This window comes from Oppia nitens, unplaced genomic scaffold (genome assembly GCF_028296485.1).
Source record: "Oppia nitens isolate AA-2021 unplaced genomic scaffold, nextdenovo-longstitch-racon4-pilon3 scaffold2_pilon_pilon_pilon, whole genome shotgun sequence".
Classification (NCBI taxonomy): Eukaryota; Metazoa; Arthropoda; class Arachnida; order Sarcoptiformes; family Oppiidae; genus Oppia; species Oppia nitens.
The window spans coordinates 1,162,501-1,185,104 of NW_026533210.1; the positions used below are offsets into that span (position 1 = coordinate 1,162,501).

The 22,604-nt window shown below is 30.0% G+C and overlaps 3 protein-coding genes across 3 annotated transcripts in view; all 3 read left to right on the forward strand.

Annotated features, from left to right (window-relative positions):
- Positions 1–8,023, forward strand: part of LOC128956183 (potassium channel subfamily T member 2-like) — a 41,672-nt gene extending 33,649 nt beyond the window's left edge. Inside the window, exons 17-24 of the mRNA XM_054301868.1 lie at positions 811–1,680; positions 4,009–4,114; positions 4,223–4,470; positions 5,992–6,238; positions 6,303–6,623; positions 6,941–7,085; positions 7,347–7,431; positions 7,531–8,023. Of these exons, the coding sequence (XP_054157843.1) occupies positions 811–1,680; positions 4,009–4,114; positions 4,223–4,470; positions 5,992–6,238; positions 6,303–6,623; positions 6,941–7,085; positions 7,347–7,431; positions 7,531–8,017 (2,509 nt within the window). The 3' untranslated portion in view covers positions 8,018–8,023. The remainder of the gene's footprint in view (positions 1–810; positions 1,681–4,008; positions 4,115–4,222; positions 4,471–5,991; positions 6,239–6,302; positions 6,624–6,940; positions 7,086–7,346; positions 7,432–7,530) is intronic.
- Positions 8,024–11,777: 3,754 nt separating this feature from the next.
- LOC128956185 (exosome complex component RRP40-like) lies at positions 11,778–12,853 on the forward strand. The gene is made up of 2 exons (XM_054301869.1): positions 11,778–12,298; positions 12,371–12,853. Exons 1-2 carry the CDS (start codon positions 11,912–11,914, stop codon positions 12,740–12,742), a joined length of 759 nt encoding a protein of 252 aa, XP_054157844.1. The 5' UTR covers positions 11,778–11,911; the 3' UTR covers positions 12,743–12,853.
- A 595-nt stretch (positions 12,854–13,448) lies between these two features.
- LOC128956186 (uncharacterized) lies at positions 13,449–22,323 on the forward strand. The gene is made up of 4 exons (XM_054301870.1): positions 13,449–14,105; positions 14,376–14,702; positions 17,361–21,666; positions 21,746–22,323. Exons 1-4 carry the CDS (start codon positions 13,889–13,891, stop codon positions 22,287–22,289), a joined length of 5,394 nt encoding a protein of 1,797 aa, XP_054157845.1. The 5' UTR covers positions 13,449–13,888; the 3' UTR covers positions 22,290–22,323.
- Positions 22,324–22,604: the final 281 nt, after the last annotated feature.

The window sequence follows — 22,604 nt, forward strand, 5'->3', positions numbered from 1 at the left end:
TGATCCATAGTTTTTTCACAGTAAAAAATAATAACAAAAAAAACTAAAAAAAAAAGATTTATTTAAATTGAAAATATTTATATATATACGATATATTAAAATTTTTTTATTTTTTAAAAATTCAAAAAATTTAATATTAAAAAAACTTATTTTCAACTTTGAAACAAATTTGCCATTGATTTTATAGATATTGTTGTTAATATCTATGATATATATATATATATATGTATTTTTTACTGTATATAAAAATTTAATTTTATATGAAAAGTCTATATATAATAAATATATTTAATGTTATATTTATTATTAACTTAATTTTGTTTATATACTGTGTATCTAATTTATCATTTATAATAATAAAAATAAAATCTTTAAAACAAAAATAAAATTTTTTTAAACAAAGATTTTATAATTAATTAATTAGTTTACTGTTGTTTTTTTATTTCTGTAGACATAATACACACAAACTATTGATTTTATTATTTTATTTTTTATATTATATAACACACATATAACACACACATAGACATAGACATAAAAAAAACCCTAATTTTCAATTAATTAAACAATAGATACACAAAAAAAAATTAAGTAAAACGACAAAAACACTATTGAATAATATCATAGTATAGAAACACTATTAGATTTTTTGTTTGATAAAAAAAATATATTTAGTAATTGCTTAATGATTTGTTAATCAGTTAATCATTAAATTATATATTTTTTGTTGTAATTTTTACAAACAAAATACACACAAAAATTTACCGATTTTTTTCTAATTATTATTATTATCATCATTTGTGTGGACAGGTATGGCGTGGCTCTGATCGGCATACAGACCGACATGCGGGGGACGTGGCCTATAATGTTGAATCCCGGACCGTCCTATGTCCTCAAGTTGTCCGACATTTGTTTCTACATGAATATTACCAAAGAAGAAAACTCGGCTTTTCTGCCGGCGACCGGCAGTCATTCGGGAAGCGGTCAGCTGTTGGCCACAACTCCCAGTGGAGTCCTAACCGGCGGCACAGTCATCGGCGGTAGTGGTGGTGGTGGCGGAAATAATGGCGAAGCCATCAAACCGGTCGACTTGGAGTCACTGGTGACGGCCGGCTCTGGCGGCGGACAGACAACGCACAGTCGTATACAAGTGCCTAACGAGTTGTCGGGTGTCGGCGGCAACGGTGGTGGCGGCGGCGGCGGCGGTAAACATCATCACCAGTCCATTGAGATGTCGTTTCTGTCGACCGTACGGCGCAAGAGCTCGAATCTGTTTTCGTCGGACTCTACGCTGTCGGGCGCCAAAATCAGGCGCGACTCGTCGCCGACCCGATTGAAACGGGCGGTCACCGAGTTTGCTGTCAAAGTGAAACGCGTGACCACTGGCGCCGGCCGAAACTTTGGTCATCTGGAAGTGCCTAAAATGGAGTTCGGATCGCCGGCGTCGCCGACCAACAAAAGTAACGACAGGGTGGCCGCACGCGGTCGTCGGCCGAGTATAGCGCCAGTGCCGGCAATGCTCGGCGACAACGATTCGGATGATTCCGATAACAACAGTAACGATTCGGATGCTGAGGTCAAGGACAACAAGGATAGTGCCGCCGGTGCCGATAGTGGTCAACAACACCAAACCGAGCGCTATTTGGATAAGCCGTGGTGTTCACCGGCCGAGAGTTCCGAGTAATTACCAGTTTTTTTTGTTTAATTAATTAATTAATTAATTAATATTATTATTGATAGAAAATTACTTTTTTTTAACTATTTTTTTTAATTTTTTTCTTACAAATTAAAATGATTTTAAATTGAAATACAAGTAAATTTTTTTGATTTATTTATTTATTGATTTTTATATTATAGTTAAAAAATAAATAGTTATTTAGTTAGACTTAAATTGATAGTATTTTCTGTGTTTAAAAAAATGGGTTTAATTTAATTATTTTTAACTTTATAACATATTTAATTATCAATTTGTTTATTATATATATATATAACTTTATACAGGTAGTAAAACACTTTATTTGGGGGAATTTAAATTAATTTTATGAATAAGTTTTTTATCTAAATATAAAGTGTTATATATTATTTTAAAGCTTATTTATTATATTTTTTAAAAATAATTTACAATTTATTTAAAAATAAAAAATATCTAAAATATTGACCATTTCCTTATAGGTCAAAAATAAACATATAAAATCCATGTTAAACACCAATTAACTAACTTAAATTTTGTGATGATAATTAATTTAATAAATTTTAAACTATGAATATTAATGATAAAAAATAAGTTATATTGTAGATTATAATGATATTATTAGGTTAAATATTTTTAATACAAAATTAAAAGGCTCCAAATTTATTGATGTTTTTTGTTCACCTATTTTATAAATCTATAAACAGGACTATAACTTTTGAGTCATTTTATATTTTAATAATAATTTTTCTATTAAAAATATTATTATATTTAAAATTATAAACTATTTTTCTATAAATAGTCAATATTATTTATTATTTTTATAATTAATTCTAATTAATGAATAAAAATTTAAATATTAGTGTTTAAAAGTACCTTTATATGACCATATATTTAAAAATATATTTTAATTGACCACCCCTTATTTTTTATAAATTTTTAAATATAATTATTAAAATATATTAATTAAGCTTTAAAATGGTATATAATACTTGACATTTTATTTTAAAACTTAAACATAAAATTAAATTAAATTCCTCCAAATAAAGTGTTTTACTAACTGTATAATACAGTATTATTTTAGATTCGCTTACAGTATATATACTAATATTTTAATTTAATGGCTATTCGATAGAAAATATTTTTATTATTTATATAAAAAAATATATTTATATTAATTTACAACTCTTTGTTTATTATATAACTTTATATATTTAAAAAAAATAATATTTTGTTTGCATCCACTTGTTATAATACAATATTTGTTTTTTTATACAGAGATTACATGAATATATAATATTTAAAATTTATGAATTTTTATTTTCTCTCTCTATTCAACATTAAACAGTAATTTAATAAACACAACAACAAGTATATGTTTGATTAATGTTTTGAAATTTATATAAACATTTTTATACTTAAATTAGCATATATATGTATACAGTATTTATATATATATATATATTACAGTATATTATATAATAAATATTTATAGCAAACAATCATTAATCATAACAAACACACTGTAATACACTGTAAAAATGCTAAAACAATAACTTTATTATTGCTACCATAAAATAACAACAACAAAAAACACGTATAACTTATATATTATATATATATATATAAAACATGAATAAAAATAACATTTGATAGGTATTTCAAACTAACTATTATATATAAAAAAAAGTTAACGAAAATTAATGAAAACCATGTGTTATGTATATATTTTTATTATTATTATTTATATATATATAAATCCTATTGAATATAAGTTTGAATATACAATGAAAATATAAACGCAATGAATTTATTAAAATAAAGTAGTTTTTTAATACATAATGATATCATACTATAAAAAACAATTGTTGCTAAAATTGAATATCTTATTGAAAATATTATATTAGACACACGCATACCTACATATACATGTATATATCGTAGACATAGGTAGACACACACACACACATATATATATATATATATACAGTAGAATATATACATATATATATATACAGTAGAATATATATATATATATATATATATATATATATATATACAGTAAAATATATACATATATATATATATATATACAGTAGAATATATACATATATATAATTTATATTTTTTATATTTTATTTATTAATTATTGACTTTTGACTTTGATATTGACTTTTTATTATTAATAACTTTATTTATATACAGTATATATATATATATATATATACTAAAGTACAGTATATTAAAAAAGTAATATTTTATTGTTGTGTTTGTTTTTATCTCATTTGTGTCATAAACCCCACACACATATTATAAAGCATTGTTAAAGGCTTTCCGCCGGTATCGCCATATGTCGGTGTTAGTCCGACCCTGTGCTATCTGGTCAAGGATAAAAAACAGCCCTGTTGTCTACAAATATCCAAGGTAAAAATAAATAAATAAATAAATATATAAACACACCCACATTAATAAAACAATATACTATTAACCCTAACCAACCATACCCACCCGATTCAACTACTACACATATAGCCGTGCGATCACTGTCCCTGGGTGCATGCCCGCGACTACAATTGGCAGCAAACCAGGTGCATCATATTGGCGGCCGACTACGCCAGCAACGGTATCTACAATTTTATTGTACCCCTCAGAGCCCACTTTCACAACCCGAACACATTGAGGCCGATTGTATTGCTATTGGAAAGGCGTCCGAATCTGGCCTTTATTGATGCCATCTCATGGTTTCCATTGGTCTATTGGATGCAGGGATCTATTGATAAGTATGTTTTGAATATATATATATATATATATATATTTGTTTGATTTTTATATACATTTTTGCAAAACAAAAAAAAGTTATTAAATTATTTTTTTAAAAAAATATTATTATGTAATTATTTTTTAGAGTAATTAGATAGCTTGCATTAGGTTGGGTAACATTAGAGAAAATTGCAATTAAAAAATTAAAAATTTCAATAATTAGTAACTTATTTGTTGTTGTTGTTGTTTTTTTATTTAAAAAAACTATAGTTTTAATTATAGTTAAATCATTATAAAAAAAAAATTCTCTGAAATTATATTTTACTTTTTTGTTTATCAATTTTTAATATTAAATTTCTGATTTTTAAAAAAATCTATAATATATATAAATATGATATATACAGTGTGCTGTAATACTAATCAGTAATGTTTTAATTAATGTTTTGCATTGTATTTTTTAATATTTTATTTTGTTTTTTAAAAATATTTTGTTTAATTAAATAATTAGTTAGTAATTAATTTTTTTAATTTAAGAAACAAAATACTTATTTAGTATAAATTTTATTGAAATTAATTATAATTTTGTTTTTTTATATATATAAGTAATGATTTTGCATTTATTTTTTTAATGAATTAATTAACGGTTGAATTGAATTTTTTTTCGATGATTTTATTCATGAATATAATTAAATTTTTAAATAAAATAATTTCTTTAAGTCAATTGTTTTTTGCTTGTTTGTGTAATAATAAACAATTGTTGAAAATAAAGATACTATAATACATAGCTATCATCATAGGTCGTCAAATAGACAAATATATTGAAGATATACTCAATATATTTACTGTTTATTTTAATATATATATAATAGCAAAAAAAATAAATAAATAAAATCAAAATAGACATATGATCTGAATTTAGATGAAAATTCAATTATTTATTATAATAATAGCATTTATAGTATAAAAACTGCTGAATAATACTAAATAAAATATATTTTGTAACTAAAACCAGTTATAATAATAATATTATAATATAATTGTAATCTCGTTTTGATTTTTTTTTATTATATAATACTTTATTCAACAAATAAAAAAAACACATGATTTCTATTAATAGTATAATTTTATAAAAGTTTTCAAATAATGATATAAAAATACTGTAATAACTAAACAAAACAAAAATAATAACTATTCAATTTAATATAATATTAAATGCAATTAAAATAGATATTATTTTATTTAACAAGAAACTTATTAATTTCAAAGTAAGCTATTTAAACAAAATAATAATATTTTATATGATATATATATATTAACTATGTAACTGAAAAATCAAACAAAATTTATAAATGATTAAAATTAGATTATAAAATAGTAAACATTTTAATACATAATAATCATAATAATAACAAATATAACATATAATTATATTTTTAATTAAATAAAACTAAAATCATTAAATTATTATTTCAAGTAAACATAATATCCTAATAATAATAATAATAATAATTACATTTGTATTATAACAATAATAATAATAGTCTGGACGACCTGATCCGGGCCGGCATCAATCTGGCCGATTCGGTAGTCGTGGTCAACAAAGAGTCGACCAATTCGGCCGAAGAAGACTATCTGGCCGACTGTAATACTATTGTGGCCGTACAGACAATGTTCAAAATGTTTCCGTCGGCCCGCATGATTACCGAACTGTCCCAATCGAGTAACATGCGATTCATGACGTTCAGGGCTCACGACGCCTACGCCCTATCCCTGTCCAAGATGGAAAAGGTATGTTTGAAACTTACTATATATAATCATACATTTTTAATGATTGGCACCCACCTACCAACAGATGGAACGGGAGCGCGGATCGCACATATCATACATGTTTAGGCTTCCATTCGCCGCCGGCAATGTGTTCAGTGCCTCAATGTTGGACACACTGCTCTACCAGGCCTTTGTCAAAGACTATATGATCACTGTTGTCCGTTTGCTGTTGGGCATCGACCAGGCGCCCGGTTCAGGCTTCCTATCGTCCATACGTATAACCAAAGATGATCTGTGGATCCGGACCTACGGTCGACTGTATCAGCGATTGTGTTCGACAACTTGCGAGATACCGATCGGCATCTACAGGACACAGACCACTCAAAGTCCCGATACTCTATTTCCCGTAAGTTTTGTGTGTGTGTGTATGTATGTGTCTGTGTGCGAGTGAGTGTGTGTATGTGTGTGAGTGTGTATGTATATGTGAGTGAGTGAGTGACTGTGTGTATGTGTGTATATATTATATATATACACGCACATATACACTCACACACATATATATTATTTATATATATATGTGTGTATGTATGTATTTGTGTGTGTGTATGTGTGTGTATGTATTTATGTGTGTGTGGATGGGGAGGGTATGGTAGGGGTAGGCGGAACTCATAGTTTTAATTAATATTTATTTTTGTATATTTTGTTTGCAAACCAACCAAAAAGGGTGTCCAAATATCCTATGATTTTGTGTTTCCTCTGAGCGAACAAACAAACTTTCAACAACTCAGTGCCGAAGTCGAGCGCCAAGAGATCACTAATTTGGTCCGCAATCGACTTCAAGACATGGGAATGCCTCACGAAGATTATGGTAAAGTATTTTATTATTTATCATTACTATTACTATTAGTTGAAAAAACATTGAATATTATTACTAGTATTTATAATACGATTATTATTAGATCCGATAATAATAATAAAGAAAAATCTCAAAACAATCATAAAATATTTATTATAATACACAAAAAAAATTATCTGATTATTACAGTTAGAGTATTAAATAGATGTTCAATAATATTGATTAATGACATGAAATATTATATCAATTTTTTTTATTATTGTTATTAAACAGACAATTGCTCTGAAAAGAGGAGTAATCTCTCGTATGTTATAATTAATCCAAACTGTGATCTTAAGCTCGAAGAAGGAGATATGATGTATGTATTGATGAATACAATAATAATCAATAATAAAAATAAAATAATTTATAAATTATTATTATTATTATCCAAAAAAAAACAAACAAACAATAATAGCTTCATAATAAAGCCGAGTCCCATAAACAGCAAAAAGGTGTTTATGTCGCGCGGAAACTCCATGCGCTCCAAGTCGGGTATGAAACGGTCCCGAAGCTCGCAATCGGCCAACACATCGGCGGCCAACACGGCAGCCGTGACCAATGAGTTGACACCGACATTGCATCAGCAGCATCATCATCATCAGCATCACGGCATCGACGTAATCATCGATACGGTCGATACGCACACACCCAACAGTCCCGACAGTCCCGATAACGGTGGTGGCGGTGGTCAGGCCATTGGTGATCTGTCTACAACATCGGGACAACAACAATTACAGTCAGCATCCACACCAACATCGTTAACATTGGGAGCCGTAGTGGACAGTCTACTAGCCGTAGGCATGGATGATATCGGCGGCGGCGGTAGTAGTAGTAGTGGTGGTGATGTCAATGGCGTCAAAATTGTTATAAGCGATGATAAAATTGGTGGCACTGTTGTCTAAAATTATAATCAAACAAACAAATTGTTGGTATAATTTTTTTTATACACTGATTCTCATTTATACTATATATATAATATATATTAATATTAAGTAATTATGTTTTTTTAAATGTTTTAAATTTATATTCATTTCTCTAAATTATCAGTTTTATCGATAGTTTAGATAAATATTTGTTTTTTTTCAGTTTAAATATTAATATGATAATAAAAAAAACATACAAAAACACACATACAATAACTTATGTAAACTATTAGATAAATTATAATATAAAGTAAAGTAATTTCACCAAACAATTAACATTACGCACAATTAATTTTTTATTACTTATTGTTACTTATTGTTAGTTTTATTTGTGTTTTTTATATTTATTATTATTATCGTTATTGTTATATATATTAATAGTATTTATATTAATATATTATAACAATCAGTGTGAATATTCAATATAAATAATAATATTATTGCTAATGTTATTATTATTATTATTATTTTATACATAAATTTTATTGATTTTTTCTCTATTTATCTCATTGTTTATAATATGATAAATTTATGGGTTTACTTAAAAATTATTTTTTGCTATTTATCAAATTATTAACATATTAATCTAATTTATTATTTAATATTTTATGATATTTTATTTTAATGTTTTTTTCTTTGAATAATTTTGTTTTAAAGGTTAAATTTGCATTAAAATTATTAAATATTTTTTTTTCATTCAATAGTAATGACATTTGTTTGCGCGCCTATGTATTAAAGTATTAAATGAAACTTTAAACTATTGAACATTAAATTAACATTTAATAATAATTATTATTTATATATTGTTATATAACGTATATATATATATATATTATATAATTTTCATTGACATAAGATATCTAATATAAAATGTCAAAAAAAAATAATTTTCATGTTATGTAATGAATTATTTTATCTCTGTATTTAGTATTGATTTTTACACTTAAATTATATACCATATATATATACTGTATATTATATATGGTTTATATTATAAATTATATATACACACACAAACATTATTTGTAGATTTTATATATATATATATATATATATATATATATATATAAATTTATATATATATTATAAATATAAATTATTATATTAATAGTTTTTAATGAAGATAAATTATATCATTATTATACTATGAGTGAAAAAAAATTATACTGATTATATATAATTGATTGATTGAATGTTTATACACACATATAGTAAACTACAATATTATTAATACTTGAAAAAAATAAAATAAATTGTGCCTAAAAAAAGTAATTAAATTTAACATAACAACAATATAAAATTGATAAAAAATAAGTCAATATTAGATTGTTATTAATTAAACATTGATTTATAACATTTAAAAAACAATAGATTTGATTGGATTATGTCTAACCATAGAAACTTTAATATCAAATTTTATCAAAGTTTATTAATATATATATATCGTATATACTGTATATTAAAACAAACAAAAAACAAACAAAATTTATTACAACAACAACAACAAAAATAAATAAATATTTATAATAGTAATTCATAATAATATTATATATATATTAATGTTTGCAGAGACACTGTTTTTTTTTATTAACTTAATCAAACAAATCACACATTATTATTATTATTTAAAAAAATTAATAAATTATTAATAAAATTATGTTTAGTAATATTACACACCAACAAAAAAATCAATTTTAATTATATATATATAAAAAATTTGTTTGATGTGTTTTTTGTTGTTGATTGATTGATTGATAAACAAATTATATGTACGTTTTTGAAAGTGATTGTCTATGAAATACTGTATGTGTGTTATTATTATTATTATTATTATTATTATTATTATTATTAATACAGTATTGAGTTTATAATAATAATAATAATGTTTATCATTTATATGAAAAAAAACAAATTTATATTTTGATAGTCAAACTCATTATAAATACATTTTATATAAACAAATCAGATTTTTAAATAAATTTTAAAAAAAACTTAATAGTGATTATTAAAAAAAAAACTAATTTTTCTGTATAATATTTTTAAGTTTATGTTAATAAAATAAATTAATTTGTAATTTGTAATGTTAAGTTTAAGTATAAAATTTTTAATGTTTATATAATATATAAACTTAGTTAATCTTAAGTTTAAAAATTTTATTTGTTTAAGTAATTAATGATTTATTTAAAATACAATATTTAATTGAAAAAAAAATTGTATGATATTTTGAAAATAAATTATAAATATTTATAGAGCTTTTATTTATAAATAATATTATTAAAAAAAACAATAATAAAATATAATGTTTTGTTTGCAGTTAAAATTATTTTGCTTAAATTAATTTAATACATATATTAAAATTGTTTATAAAATATCTAAAAATTATTTAGTGTTATATAAAGTAAACATTAATACATGTGTATATATAAAAAATATTATTTATTTAGAGATTTTTAAAAAACTGTTACAAATAATGTTATATCTATTTATAGGGATATAAATGGAAAATATAATATAATATTATTTTATAAAAATTTATATAAGTTATAATATATATATATATATATATATATATAAGTTTTTATATACAATATATAAACGGAATATATATTTATAAATTATAAATTATATTATATTTACTATAATTTTGTTGGTGATGACCTTTACCAAACTTTTTAGACATTTTCATCCAAATTATTGCATTTTTTGTTGTTGTTTTAGTTGATACACACTGTAGATATATATATATAATTTATATATCGCATAAAAAACTAATGGCCAAAAATAAAAAACAAAATAATCCTCTCTCTCTCTCTCTCTCTCTCTCTCTCTCTCTCTCTATCTATCTATCTATCTATCTATCTATCTCTATCACACACACAAACACACATACATACATACACACATTTATACACACATATACACACATACATATTATAATTACATGTCTTAAACAACTATAACTTTTTCTTAAAATACAAAAATAATTGTCTTATTTAATACTATACGAATAATACTAGTAATAAAATAATTATTTATTTAGCATTCAATTTGAAATAATAAAAAAAAACTTTATTAAAAATTTATCCCAAAAAATAGATAAATAAATAAATAACTTGTTATGCAGTGAAGTGGCTTTTGGGAGTTATATACATGTATTGCATTTGAAACTTATTAGATATAAACTTATTGCAAATAATAATTAATAAATATTATTTTATTTTTTGTTGTTTAAAAAATTCAATATATATTTGTTATCTAACAAATAGTTAATAAAAATTATGCAAACAAATAATAATTACAAAAAATATATCAAAAATATTGGTAAAAAAAACTAAATATAAACTGTACTTTACATATATACAGTATATAAACAAAAATTATATTAAAAGTTATAATAACTTATATGCCATCTATTGGTGTTTAATAACAATAATGTATTTTTTGGTGATAATAATTTTATTTTTTTATTTTTTATTTATTTATTAATTTAATTTTAACATTTCAACAAAATAATTATATATTTATAAATAAAAGATTAATTGGATATAAATATATTATTATTATTTATTTTTTAAAAAAAATCAACAAAATTAATAGCAATTATATACAAAATAAATATAACAACAAAAATCATAGCGTTATTAATGTTATAATGTATTTGACTTTATTTTTGAATGTAAATGGCATTCAAATAATGTATTGTAAAACCTATTACTGGATATTAATATGTATTGAAAATGTATTTAACTTTAAAACACTAAACAAACTGTTCATAACATAAGCACATGTGATATATAAATATTTATTGCAGTCATTGTAAACACATTTTGGCCACAAATTGTAACCGATTATAACTACCGAAACATCGATTCAATGGCCACCACCATCACCACTAAGGCCGATACGTTGATTGTATTACCGGGCGAAGACATTACGCCGATAATTGCCAAATATAACGTGGACACCAGTACCGGCGTCAGCGGCGGCGGCCAAGTAATGGTCGGTCCGGGATTGAAACGCGAACCCAACTCACGGATAATGGCCGTCAAATGTGGCCAATTGATTAACCGAAACAATCGTGCCTTTTGGTTGGACTCGCACTTCAAACGATACACGCCGTCCAAAGGTGACCGTATTGTCGGCTTTGTGACCAGCAAACAGGCCTACCAGTGCAAAGTGGACATCCGTTCAAACGAAGTGGCCGTACTGTCGTTGTTGGCCTTTCCCAACGCTACCAAACGCAACAAACCGCCGATTGAGGTAAAAAAGCCAATTGTCCACAAAAATTATGACAACTAATTATTTCTATTATCTTACACCCGCTGGCCATAGGTCGGCGATGCCGTATACGCTCAAGTGATTACCGACTGTCCGTACGTCGAAGCCGAACTGGTATGCGTGACCAGCGACGGCAAAAAAGGCGGTTTAGGTGTACTACCGAATACTGGCTACGTGTTGACAGTGGCTACCGATATTTGTCGCCAATTGTTGGCACCCGATTCGCCAATACTGAAAACACTGGGCAAACGATTCAAGTTCGAGACGGCAATCGGTATGAACGGCAATATTTGGATCAATTCTGGCCAATTGGATACTACGCTGACGATTGTCAACTTTATTGAATCGCTCGAACATATACCGAAACACCAGCATCTGGCCCGCAGTCAACAGTTGGCCGAACAAACGTTTACCGGCAAACGGTAATCATCTCCCGTCGGGTAATCACCCGAAAAAACAAATGTCTATTTGATTTCATCCATTGATTTCATTGTTATTATTATTATTACTATTGTTATCATTAATAATAATAATTACCGGTATTATTAAAAATAAAAAATCATAACTTTTTTTTATTTATTTATTTAATTATAATTAATTTTATAATCATATATATAATTATTTTTTTTGTTATAAATAAATAAAAATAATGTATTTATAAATAATTAAAAAAGTAATAATAATAAATAAATATTTATTAAAATTAAATTACATTTAATTATAACTTGTAATTGTAATAAAGTTTTAACAAACTATTAATTTAATACTTTTTAGTTAACTATTGGTTAAACAAAACAAAAAAAAACATTATATTACTATTAGTTAATACAACAACAAAAAAATGTAACAAAACTTGTATTTAAAAAAAAAAAAAAAAAGTTTTAAAATATTTATAAAAACAAACAAAAAAAATAATCACTTTTTATATATATATTTAAAAAAAACCCCAAAAAACCCCCGTCTGGTGGGCGCCCACTAAATGATTGATGACTAATGACTAATATACAACTGTATGTATATATGTAAAGCTATGTACAGTATTAAAGTGTTGTTGAGATAGCCATCTGAAGGGAACGGTTAGCTTAACATATAGTTAGTCAGCGCACAGGTATGGGTTGTGCGCAGTAGTAGTAGTCGTTTTAGTCGACTGTTAGACTACTGTAGTGTTAGTCAACCCATTGATTGACTCATATTTTTTTTTTCTCCCTTCAATACATTTGTGCTTATAATACACACAACAATATACAGTAATATCCTATCGTTTATTGAGTGAACAAAATATATGTATTGAAAAACAGTGTTTGACTTTTCACTTATCAATTGACTATAAGATGGACTACAATAACAACAACAACACATTGAAGACATCATTGAAGACATAACACATCGCTGAAGACACGAGTGTTTGAACTGTCTGTCTGTCTGTGATTGTGTGACCCAATTGGATGACATCCTAACTGACTGTCTGTCTGTCTGTCTGTTGGATGTGAGCAACAGTTCCCGTGTTTTTTTTTTTTAAGTGACAGTTGTTGTCTTACCCGACGATATTTTTTTTTGGTCGTCGGGTTTCAAATGGGAGCCCAAAGTACCAAAGATCAGTTGCGGCCGATTGGTCTGCAAAATGGCAATTCACTGCAACAACAGCTGCAGCAGCAGCTGATCCAACAGGCGTACGGTATTAATCCGAATATCAATCCGAATGTTACCCGAATAGCGACCATTTCGGGTATCAAACAGTCGAATAAACAGCGGCACAAGTTTGGCCACAATATCTTTATCGAACACAATGGCAAGTATACCGATGATGATGATTATCATCTGATCAGATCAATCAATGGGTCCATCAATCATCAAGTTTTTTTCGGTAGCCATATTCAAACCATATGATGATTGGCTACGGCGGTAACCGATGATGATAATGACCATTAGTATTAGTGGTTAGGGTTTTTTTAGATCTTCAATGGATTGATGACCTCAAAGATTGATGGATCTAATAATGATTACTAATATAAATCAATTGATAATTGTTTTTGTTTTGTTTGTGTCCCACAACTTGCAGAAGCCCTACTGCAAAACCGGCCGTTGCCTGATATACCTGACCACTCGGCCGGATCGTCGGTCAACTCGGGCGGCCAGTTGCACACTAGCGTTACGGATGACTCGCCAACGATGGCGTCGGGAGGAGGAGGAGGAGGAGGAGGTCAGAGCGGCAGTGGTACTGGTGGTGGTGGTGGCGGCGGCTCTATGGAGACGATGCCACCACCGCAGCGATGGATGTCCAAAGAGAACCTGTTGTCCCAATCGGACGAACCATTAGATCCTCAGCTGTTTGTTGCCTTATATGAGTTTCACAGCGGCGGCGAAAATCAATTGTCATTAAGAAAAGGTTTGTTTGTTTTTGTTTACTAATAATATTTTCACAATAGATTTAAAGAGGATAACCATTTAAGAGGGTTCCGCACAGTTAGGTATTTAGAGCCGTACCGTACCATTAGATAGTGTTAGAGAGAGAGAGAGATGTCTTATGGTATTAGTATTAATGATTTAAATATTATATAATAGTTTTATACAATTTTATTTGAGTGTCTATTGTTTTTTTTTTTTTTTGATAGTTACGGTAATTGTTTATTATTTTTTTGTTTATTTGTTTGATTGATAATTACCAAAGTTTTATCGTTAAGTTTTATTTTATTTTAATATTTTTTGTTGTTGTTGTTATAACTTAAGTTATAAATGATTAGTAAATTATATTTATTTATAAATATGATTTGTTATGGTTAACTTTTTTGTTGTTGTTTTTATACCCGGTAATTGATTTAATCTATTGATATAAATATATATATAAATATGTTTATAAATACTATATATAAATGTCAATGCAATTAATTTTTTCGACAAATTTCCTGTAACATTAATATAACTTTTTGTAATTCAATTATTGATTTTATTCTATAGATTTGAGTTTTTTTTGATAATAATAATAATAAATTTGTTATATTTATTTAATCGCATATTATACAGATATTATCATTATTATTATTATCTAATAATTTGATTTTCACTATTTTTTTTATAATTATATCTAAGCAAACATTTCGTGTTTTAACAGTTTTTTTTTATTAATAATAATAGTGTAATACCTGTAATATTTAGATAATAATAATAATAAGATAATATAAATTAACAATTATTGCTATGAAATATCTATTAAAAAAACGATAACAAAATAATTGATTTTTTTTCGTTTGAAAATTTAATAATTTCTATTTTGAAATAATATCCTAATAATAATAATATAGTTTTCTAAAAATTTCACTAAAAATTAGCAATGTGAAATTTTAAAAAAAAATATATTTAAGTATATTTATGACTTATATAGTTTGGTATTTTTCTACATATAGTATGCAATAATAATAATAATAATTTCATTTTATTAGACATACATTAAAGCTGTTAATGTGTTTATGTGTGTGTCTTAAATTGTTTAACCTTGGTTAATTTTCTAGGAATTTAATTGTTTTTATTATTATTATTATTATTATTACTGTATTTTTAGCATATTAAATTTATTATCATGTAAATGCAAATTATAATTTTTAAAAATAATTTCAATATTAATCTTATCAAATTAGTAGGAAAACAATTATGCGATAATATTAATCATTGTTTTTTTATATTATATATTTTTTTAAAAATTTTAGATTAAATCTCTGAGTTTTTATAGTTTAATATAAAAAAATTAGATTATTTTAAAAGATTATGTAGTTTTTAAATATAGGTGTAGACATGCCATCAAAATACCGGTTTAAATAGTGATTTAGATTATATATATATTTTTGTTTAAAAAAAATTATTAAAAAAAATAAACCGATTAAATACTCAGGGTATAATAACCTAGCAAACATTTTACCGGTAAATAGGCTATTATTATTTATTATTATGTGTTTATACTGTATATATATATAGTATATAAATATATATATATAAAAATTTATTGAAACAATGTATTTAATATTAAATATATATATATTTAAGTGATTATAAGCGTATATGATTTAATGACAGCATTTTAGTAAATACTGGTTTTTATTAATATTATGTGACTATTGTTTATTGACTTTTTATATTAACAATTGATATTTAATTTTTATTTCTCTCTCTCTCTCTCTCTCTCTCTCTCTCTCTCTCTCTCTATCTGTATTTGCAGACAAAATTTATTTTTGTTGTTGTTGTTGTTGATAACAATAAAAAGATATAACTAAATAATTTTTTTGACATTAATATTGCTAACAAACAAACAAAAAATAGTGTATATATTTTTCAGACATTTTCACACAAATTATTAATGATGTTATATAATATTATTGAGTGTTTTCTGTGTATATTATATATAATATGTATGTATTTATTATAAACTTGTTTTTAAAAAAGTGAACATACAATGTATGATAATATATAATTGATGGCAATTTTATATATACAGTAAATATATATACATTTTTAATGTTACGCTTAAATGCATTGACTTTTTCCCAATGATTTTTTAAAAACTTAAATAATAATAATAATTCAGTATTTTTATATTATTATTATTATTAAAAAGGGATTTTATTTCTCTCCTCTTTTATTCATAAAAAATACTAATAATAATAATAAATGTTTTGAAGCACTTGTTTTTATTATATATATTATTTATATATATTTATATACAATATTTCTACCGTATTATCAATTTATGTCATCTATTATTAAAACTTTATGTATAAAATAGAAAACACCAAAAAAACACCAAAAGATTTATTTCATATAAAATATATTTTTTCATTTTATTTTTTGCTGTTGTTGTTAGTTATTATTATTTTTTAATTATTACTAAATAATAATTGTTATAAAAACTACTTATAAATGTTTTTCCTTTACAATTAAAAAAAAGCTACAAATAATATATTAATTATAAATAATAATAATAATTAGGTCTTAACACTCATTAAATAGTAATTATTATTATTATTATATTTTGTTTGTTTGTTTTTGCATATTATAGGAGAACAAGTTCGGGTACTGTCGTACAATCGATCGGGCGAATGGTGCGAAGCCCAGTCCCGATCGGGCCAAGTAGGTTGGGTGCCGTCCAACTATATAACACCGGTGAACAGTCTCGAAAAGCACAGTTGGTATCACGGACCCATTTCACGCAATACGGCCGAATATTTGCTCAGTTCGGGCATTAACGGTTCGTTTCTGGTCAGAGAATCGGAATCAAGTCCTGGCCAACGATCGATATCTTTGCGTTACGAAGGCCGAGTCTATCACTATCGTATAAGCGAAGACAACGAAGGTTCGGTGTACGTGACCAGCGAGTGTCGGTTCAATACACTAGCCGAACTGGTTCATCATCACAGTACCAATTCGGACGGTCTGATTACGATGCTTCTGTATCCGGCACCCAAACGCAATAAGCCGACAGTGTTTGCCCTGAGTCCCGAACCGGACGAATGGGAAGTTGATCGTACGGACATTGTTATGAAACATAAGTTGGGCGGTGGCCAGTACGGCGATGTTTACGAAGCCCACTGGAAACGCTACAACATGACCGTTGCCGTCAAGACGCTCAAAGAAGATACTATGGCTTTGAAAGATTTTCTGGAAGAGGCGGCCATTATGAAGGAGATGAAACACCCGAATCTGGTACAGCTGTTGGGTGTCTGTACTCGTGAGCCGCCGTTTTACATAATCACCGAATTCATGAGTAATGGCAATCTGTTGGACTTTTTGCGTAACGCCAACCCGAACGAAATATCGGCCGTAGTACTGATGTATATGGCCACACAGGTGGCCGCCGCCATGGCCTATCTGGAGGCACGCAATTTTATTCATCGCGATCTGGCCGCCCGAAACTGTCTGGTAGCCGAAAGCCATTTGGTTAAGGTTGCCGATTTTGGTTTGGCCCGATTGATGGGCGACGATACATATACGGCTCACGCGGGCGCCAAATTTCCGATCAAATGGACAGCGCCAGAGGGTCTGGCCTACAACAAGTTCAGTACAAAATCAGATGTCTGGGCGTTCGGTGTACTGCTCTGGGAGATTGCCACCTACGGTATGTCGCCGTATCCCGGAGTCGAGTTGACCGATGTCTACCATATGCTCGAATCGGGTTATCGTATGGAATGTCCGCCCGGTTGTCCGCCGCGAATCTACGAACTGATGCGACGATGTTGGCTATGGGAACCGGCCGAAAGACCAACGTTTCGCGATATACATCACGCACTGGAAAATGTATTCCAGAATTCATCGATTACCGAAGAGGTCGAGCGGCAACTCGAAAGACAAACACCGAGCAAAAAACAGTCGCAACAACAATTGACGGGCAGTTCGCCGAACTTACATCAACTGGCCACTGGTCCCGCATCGAACGTTCCAGTGGCCACAACTCCTACCGCCGACATGATGCCCGAACAGCACATGTGGGCCAGTCAGGGCTCGAAGCCGACGGGAATCATATCAACTAAATCGACTGTTGTTCAGTTGCGTCGCGGCGGCGGTGGCGCAACAAGCAGTGGTAGTGGGGGCGGTGGTGGTGGTCAAGTCAAGTCGAAACAAGCACCGATTCCGCCGAAACGGACGTCTAGTTTTCGTGATTCGACATATCAGGATCAACCGCTCGGCGACGACGAGATACTGGAGGGCGCGCGTGAAACGATGAATGGCATCGAAAAGGTGTTCGAGTCGTTGAGTCAAGAGTTGCGTTTTGACGAACAAATGTTGGCCATGGAAGCCGACAATTGTCTGCAAACGTTAGAAGAGTTTCACAACCGTAACAGGGCGTCGACCCGAACGAAAAAGTCGAAAAGTGGTCAACGGAGACGAGCCGAAGACGATGGTAGTCATCGGAAGGTTCAGGTGGCCAGTCTGGAAGTGCACAATGTTAAGCGAGCCATCAACCGTTACGGAACAATGCCGAAAGGTGCCCGAATTGGCGCTTACCTGGAATCGCTTCGGCACACTCAACCGGATGGACAGTTGTTGCAGTTGGATGCGGTCAACGAAAACGCACTCGACTCGGACCTCATGTCGCCGGTAGACTTTTCGGTCGGCGCCGAACCCAGCATAGCAGTGGCCACTATTGGCCGACACATGTCGAAAAATCGCAGCAAATCCAAGGACAATCGATACGCCGATGAAAACGCCCGCTACTCGTTCAGAGGTTATCTTCAGCGACAGAAGTCGGATCTGACGCACTCGAGACCGGTGGCCGACCTGTGCGAAGCCGATGTTATGATGCTTGACAGACACGTGACGACGGCTGGTGGTGGCGGCGCCGTTACCGCCAATCTTAACAGCAAACAATCGTCGAAACATTTGACCTCAAAACCGGTAGCCTCTCCTCGATTGCCGCGCAATACTCAACGAAACAGTTCTCAGAGTCGAAAGAGTCCGAAGTCAACTCTACCGTTGCTTTTGGCCAACAATGAAATGAACGGCAATAATAATAATAATAATAAACTACACTTTGGTGGCGGTGGTGTCCGACGCAATGGTGATAATTACGAGCCACAAACGGAACTTCCGTCACCGCCGGCACCGTTCGGTTCGAGTGCAATACGGCGTACGCTTAAAAAGCAACACCGACCCAAAGACCGACCGCCCAGTCCGCCGCCCGGTCTCGGAATGACCCGAAGCAGTTCGTTCGACTATTGCGATCACAATATGAACAACCAACATCAACTACAACAACAATATACTATCGCCGCCACCAACAGTGTCGGCACTCCCAGTCCCGAACACTTGGGCCACACAACCGCCGCCGCCGCCCACACTGTTCACTCGCCGCAAACGTCGTCACAGGCGGCCTCCCGTTCCCAATCGACCAACTCGAGTCCCCAGCATTCGTCTACAAAGGCTGAGATCAGTAGTCACGATCAGCTTATTGACGAAGAGGACGACGAGTTTCCGCCGCCACCGCTCGACACACTGCCCAATGATGACGACGACGATGACTATAAAGACAACAACAACATTACCAACAAAGCGGTGGATAGTAATCGAGTGACGATTACTACCGGTACTACTAATGAGACGAAATCAAAATGCAATTCAAGTGACTTATCGACGACGACGACAATCGGCCCGAGACTGGCCGCCGGAGCTCAGAATTTAAATGACCACAAGAGTCCCGCCGCACAACTTGTCTCTGAACTGTTCGAGAGTTTCAAAATGAAGGCTCAAAAGAAACGCCAACAGACAGAGATGCCGACGACAACGACGACGACGAACAATAAGATCGATAGTCATCTCAAGTCATCAAAGATATCAACGCAACAGCAAGAGATTCACGCGACCACAACTGTTGTCATCGGCGGCGGCGGCAGTGGTGGTGCTAACAATGGCACGCCTTGTAATAGTAGTAGTAGTAATAGTGCTGTGAAATCAGTTATCAATAACAGTTCAAATCAAAAACAATCGTCAAAATCATTCTTAAGGCGATTCCAATCGAAACCGGGTCCCGATTATCCGGCGCCGGCACCGCCAGTACCGCCACAGTCGCGCAATTCAATTGTTGCCGAATACGTAACCCCCGTACTGAAGAAGACACCGCAAAAACCCATCGAAACGATCAAATCTAATGAAGACAAGAACAACGACAAGAGTGGTGACAATAAATACCGATTGAATATTAATAAGAATAATAATATTAATAATATTAATACTAATTTTAATATTAGTAATAATATTAATGACAACAAATGTGTTGTCAATAAGTCAAATCCGATTAGCTCAACAAACGGTGGCCCGAAAAATGTTGGCCACATGGCCGCCGCCACCACCACCAGTGATAGTAGTAGTCAATCAAAACAGCTGCAGCAGTTGACGGCAAAGTTGTCGCCGCCACCGCCTACTCCTCCTTCGCAGCCGTCGGCGACCAGCGGTTACGACGCCGACGACGAAAGCAAACGCCATTCGTCGAGTAGTATAACGAGTCTGAAGAAGTTATGGGAATCGCAGGCCATTAACAATAATAGCAATAATTTGAATAACAATAGCACTACTGATGGCAACATTGAGACGACGACGACAAACAACAACAAATCCATTGATAATAATAGTAGTACTCATATCACATCATCGACATCGACTACCACGACTCACAAGACAACGACGACGACCAACACCACCACATCTTCGACGACAAATAGTCCGAAAATTCATGTCAAAAGATCGGCCGATGTCTTGAAAAGTCTGCGCCGATCCGATAATAGCGCGTCAGCTGACAATATTGTGTTCAAAATTAACGAAGAACTGGAGGACAATCATCAGTCGTCGGCCAATCATTCATTTCTCAAGCCTTCGTGCGTATTGTTGTTGTTGTTGTCATACAAAACACATGATTTTTTTGTGATTAACATTTGTTATTATTTCTCTCTTAAGACTACCAAATAAGCCTCAATTAACATCGTCTTCGGGCGGTTCGCAGCGGGCATTGCCTCAGTCGGGAACAACTGTTGGCATTCATAAACTATTGAAATCAAAGTCCCAATCGATGGACAGCGGCAGCCATTGCGAGAACAACAGCGGCTCTAAATTGGTGCTCAAATCGGTAGACAAGAAGTCGATTTCGAGCAGCAAAACAGTCAACCCGTGCGACCGGTCGTCCATTTTGGAGATTTCCGGTGCCATCGAAAGGTCGATATCGTCACTCAAGTCGTGCCAATCGTCTCCGACAACGATACCATCGGCTCAGACGTCGCAATCGATAATGCAGTTGACCGACAAAATACAACTGTTTCGACAGTCGTGCAAACAATACTCGGAAGACATACCGCCGCAGCAGAGGTTCAAATTTCGCGAATTGTTAACCAAATTTGACCAAAATTGTGATCAATTAAAGACAAACAACTTGTTGGCCACCAATCGGTCATTAACTGACATTCAGAATACGTTAAGAGATATTATTAATTTAGTTCAGAGATAGGGTTTGTTTTTAATAATTTAAAAGTTAAAAAAAAGAAATATTATTATAATTTAATTTAATATATGATTTGTATATCAATTTTGAAATATTGTATACAAATATACAAAACTTTTATATGATTATTATTATTATGATTATTAAGTTATTACCGTATGTTAAGTACACATTGGGTGCCAAACAAATTGTGTGGCAATTAATTGAAGTTTTTTTAAAAAAAAATATATACAGTATATATATATATACAGGTATTTATAAGTATTTGATTACTTAAATAATTTTATTTACATTTTTTATTTGGATTTTATTTTTAAAAAA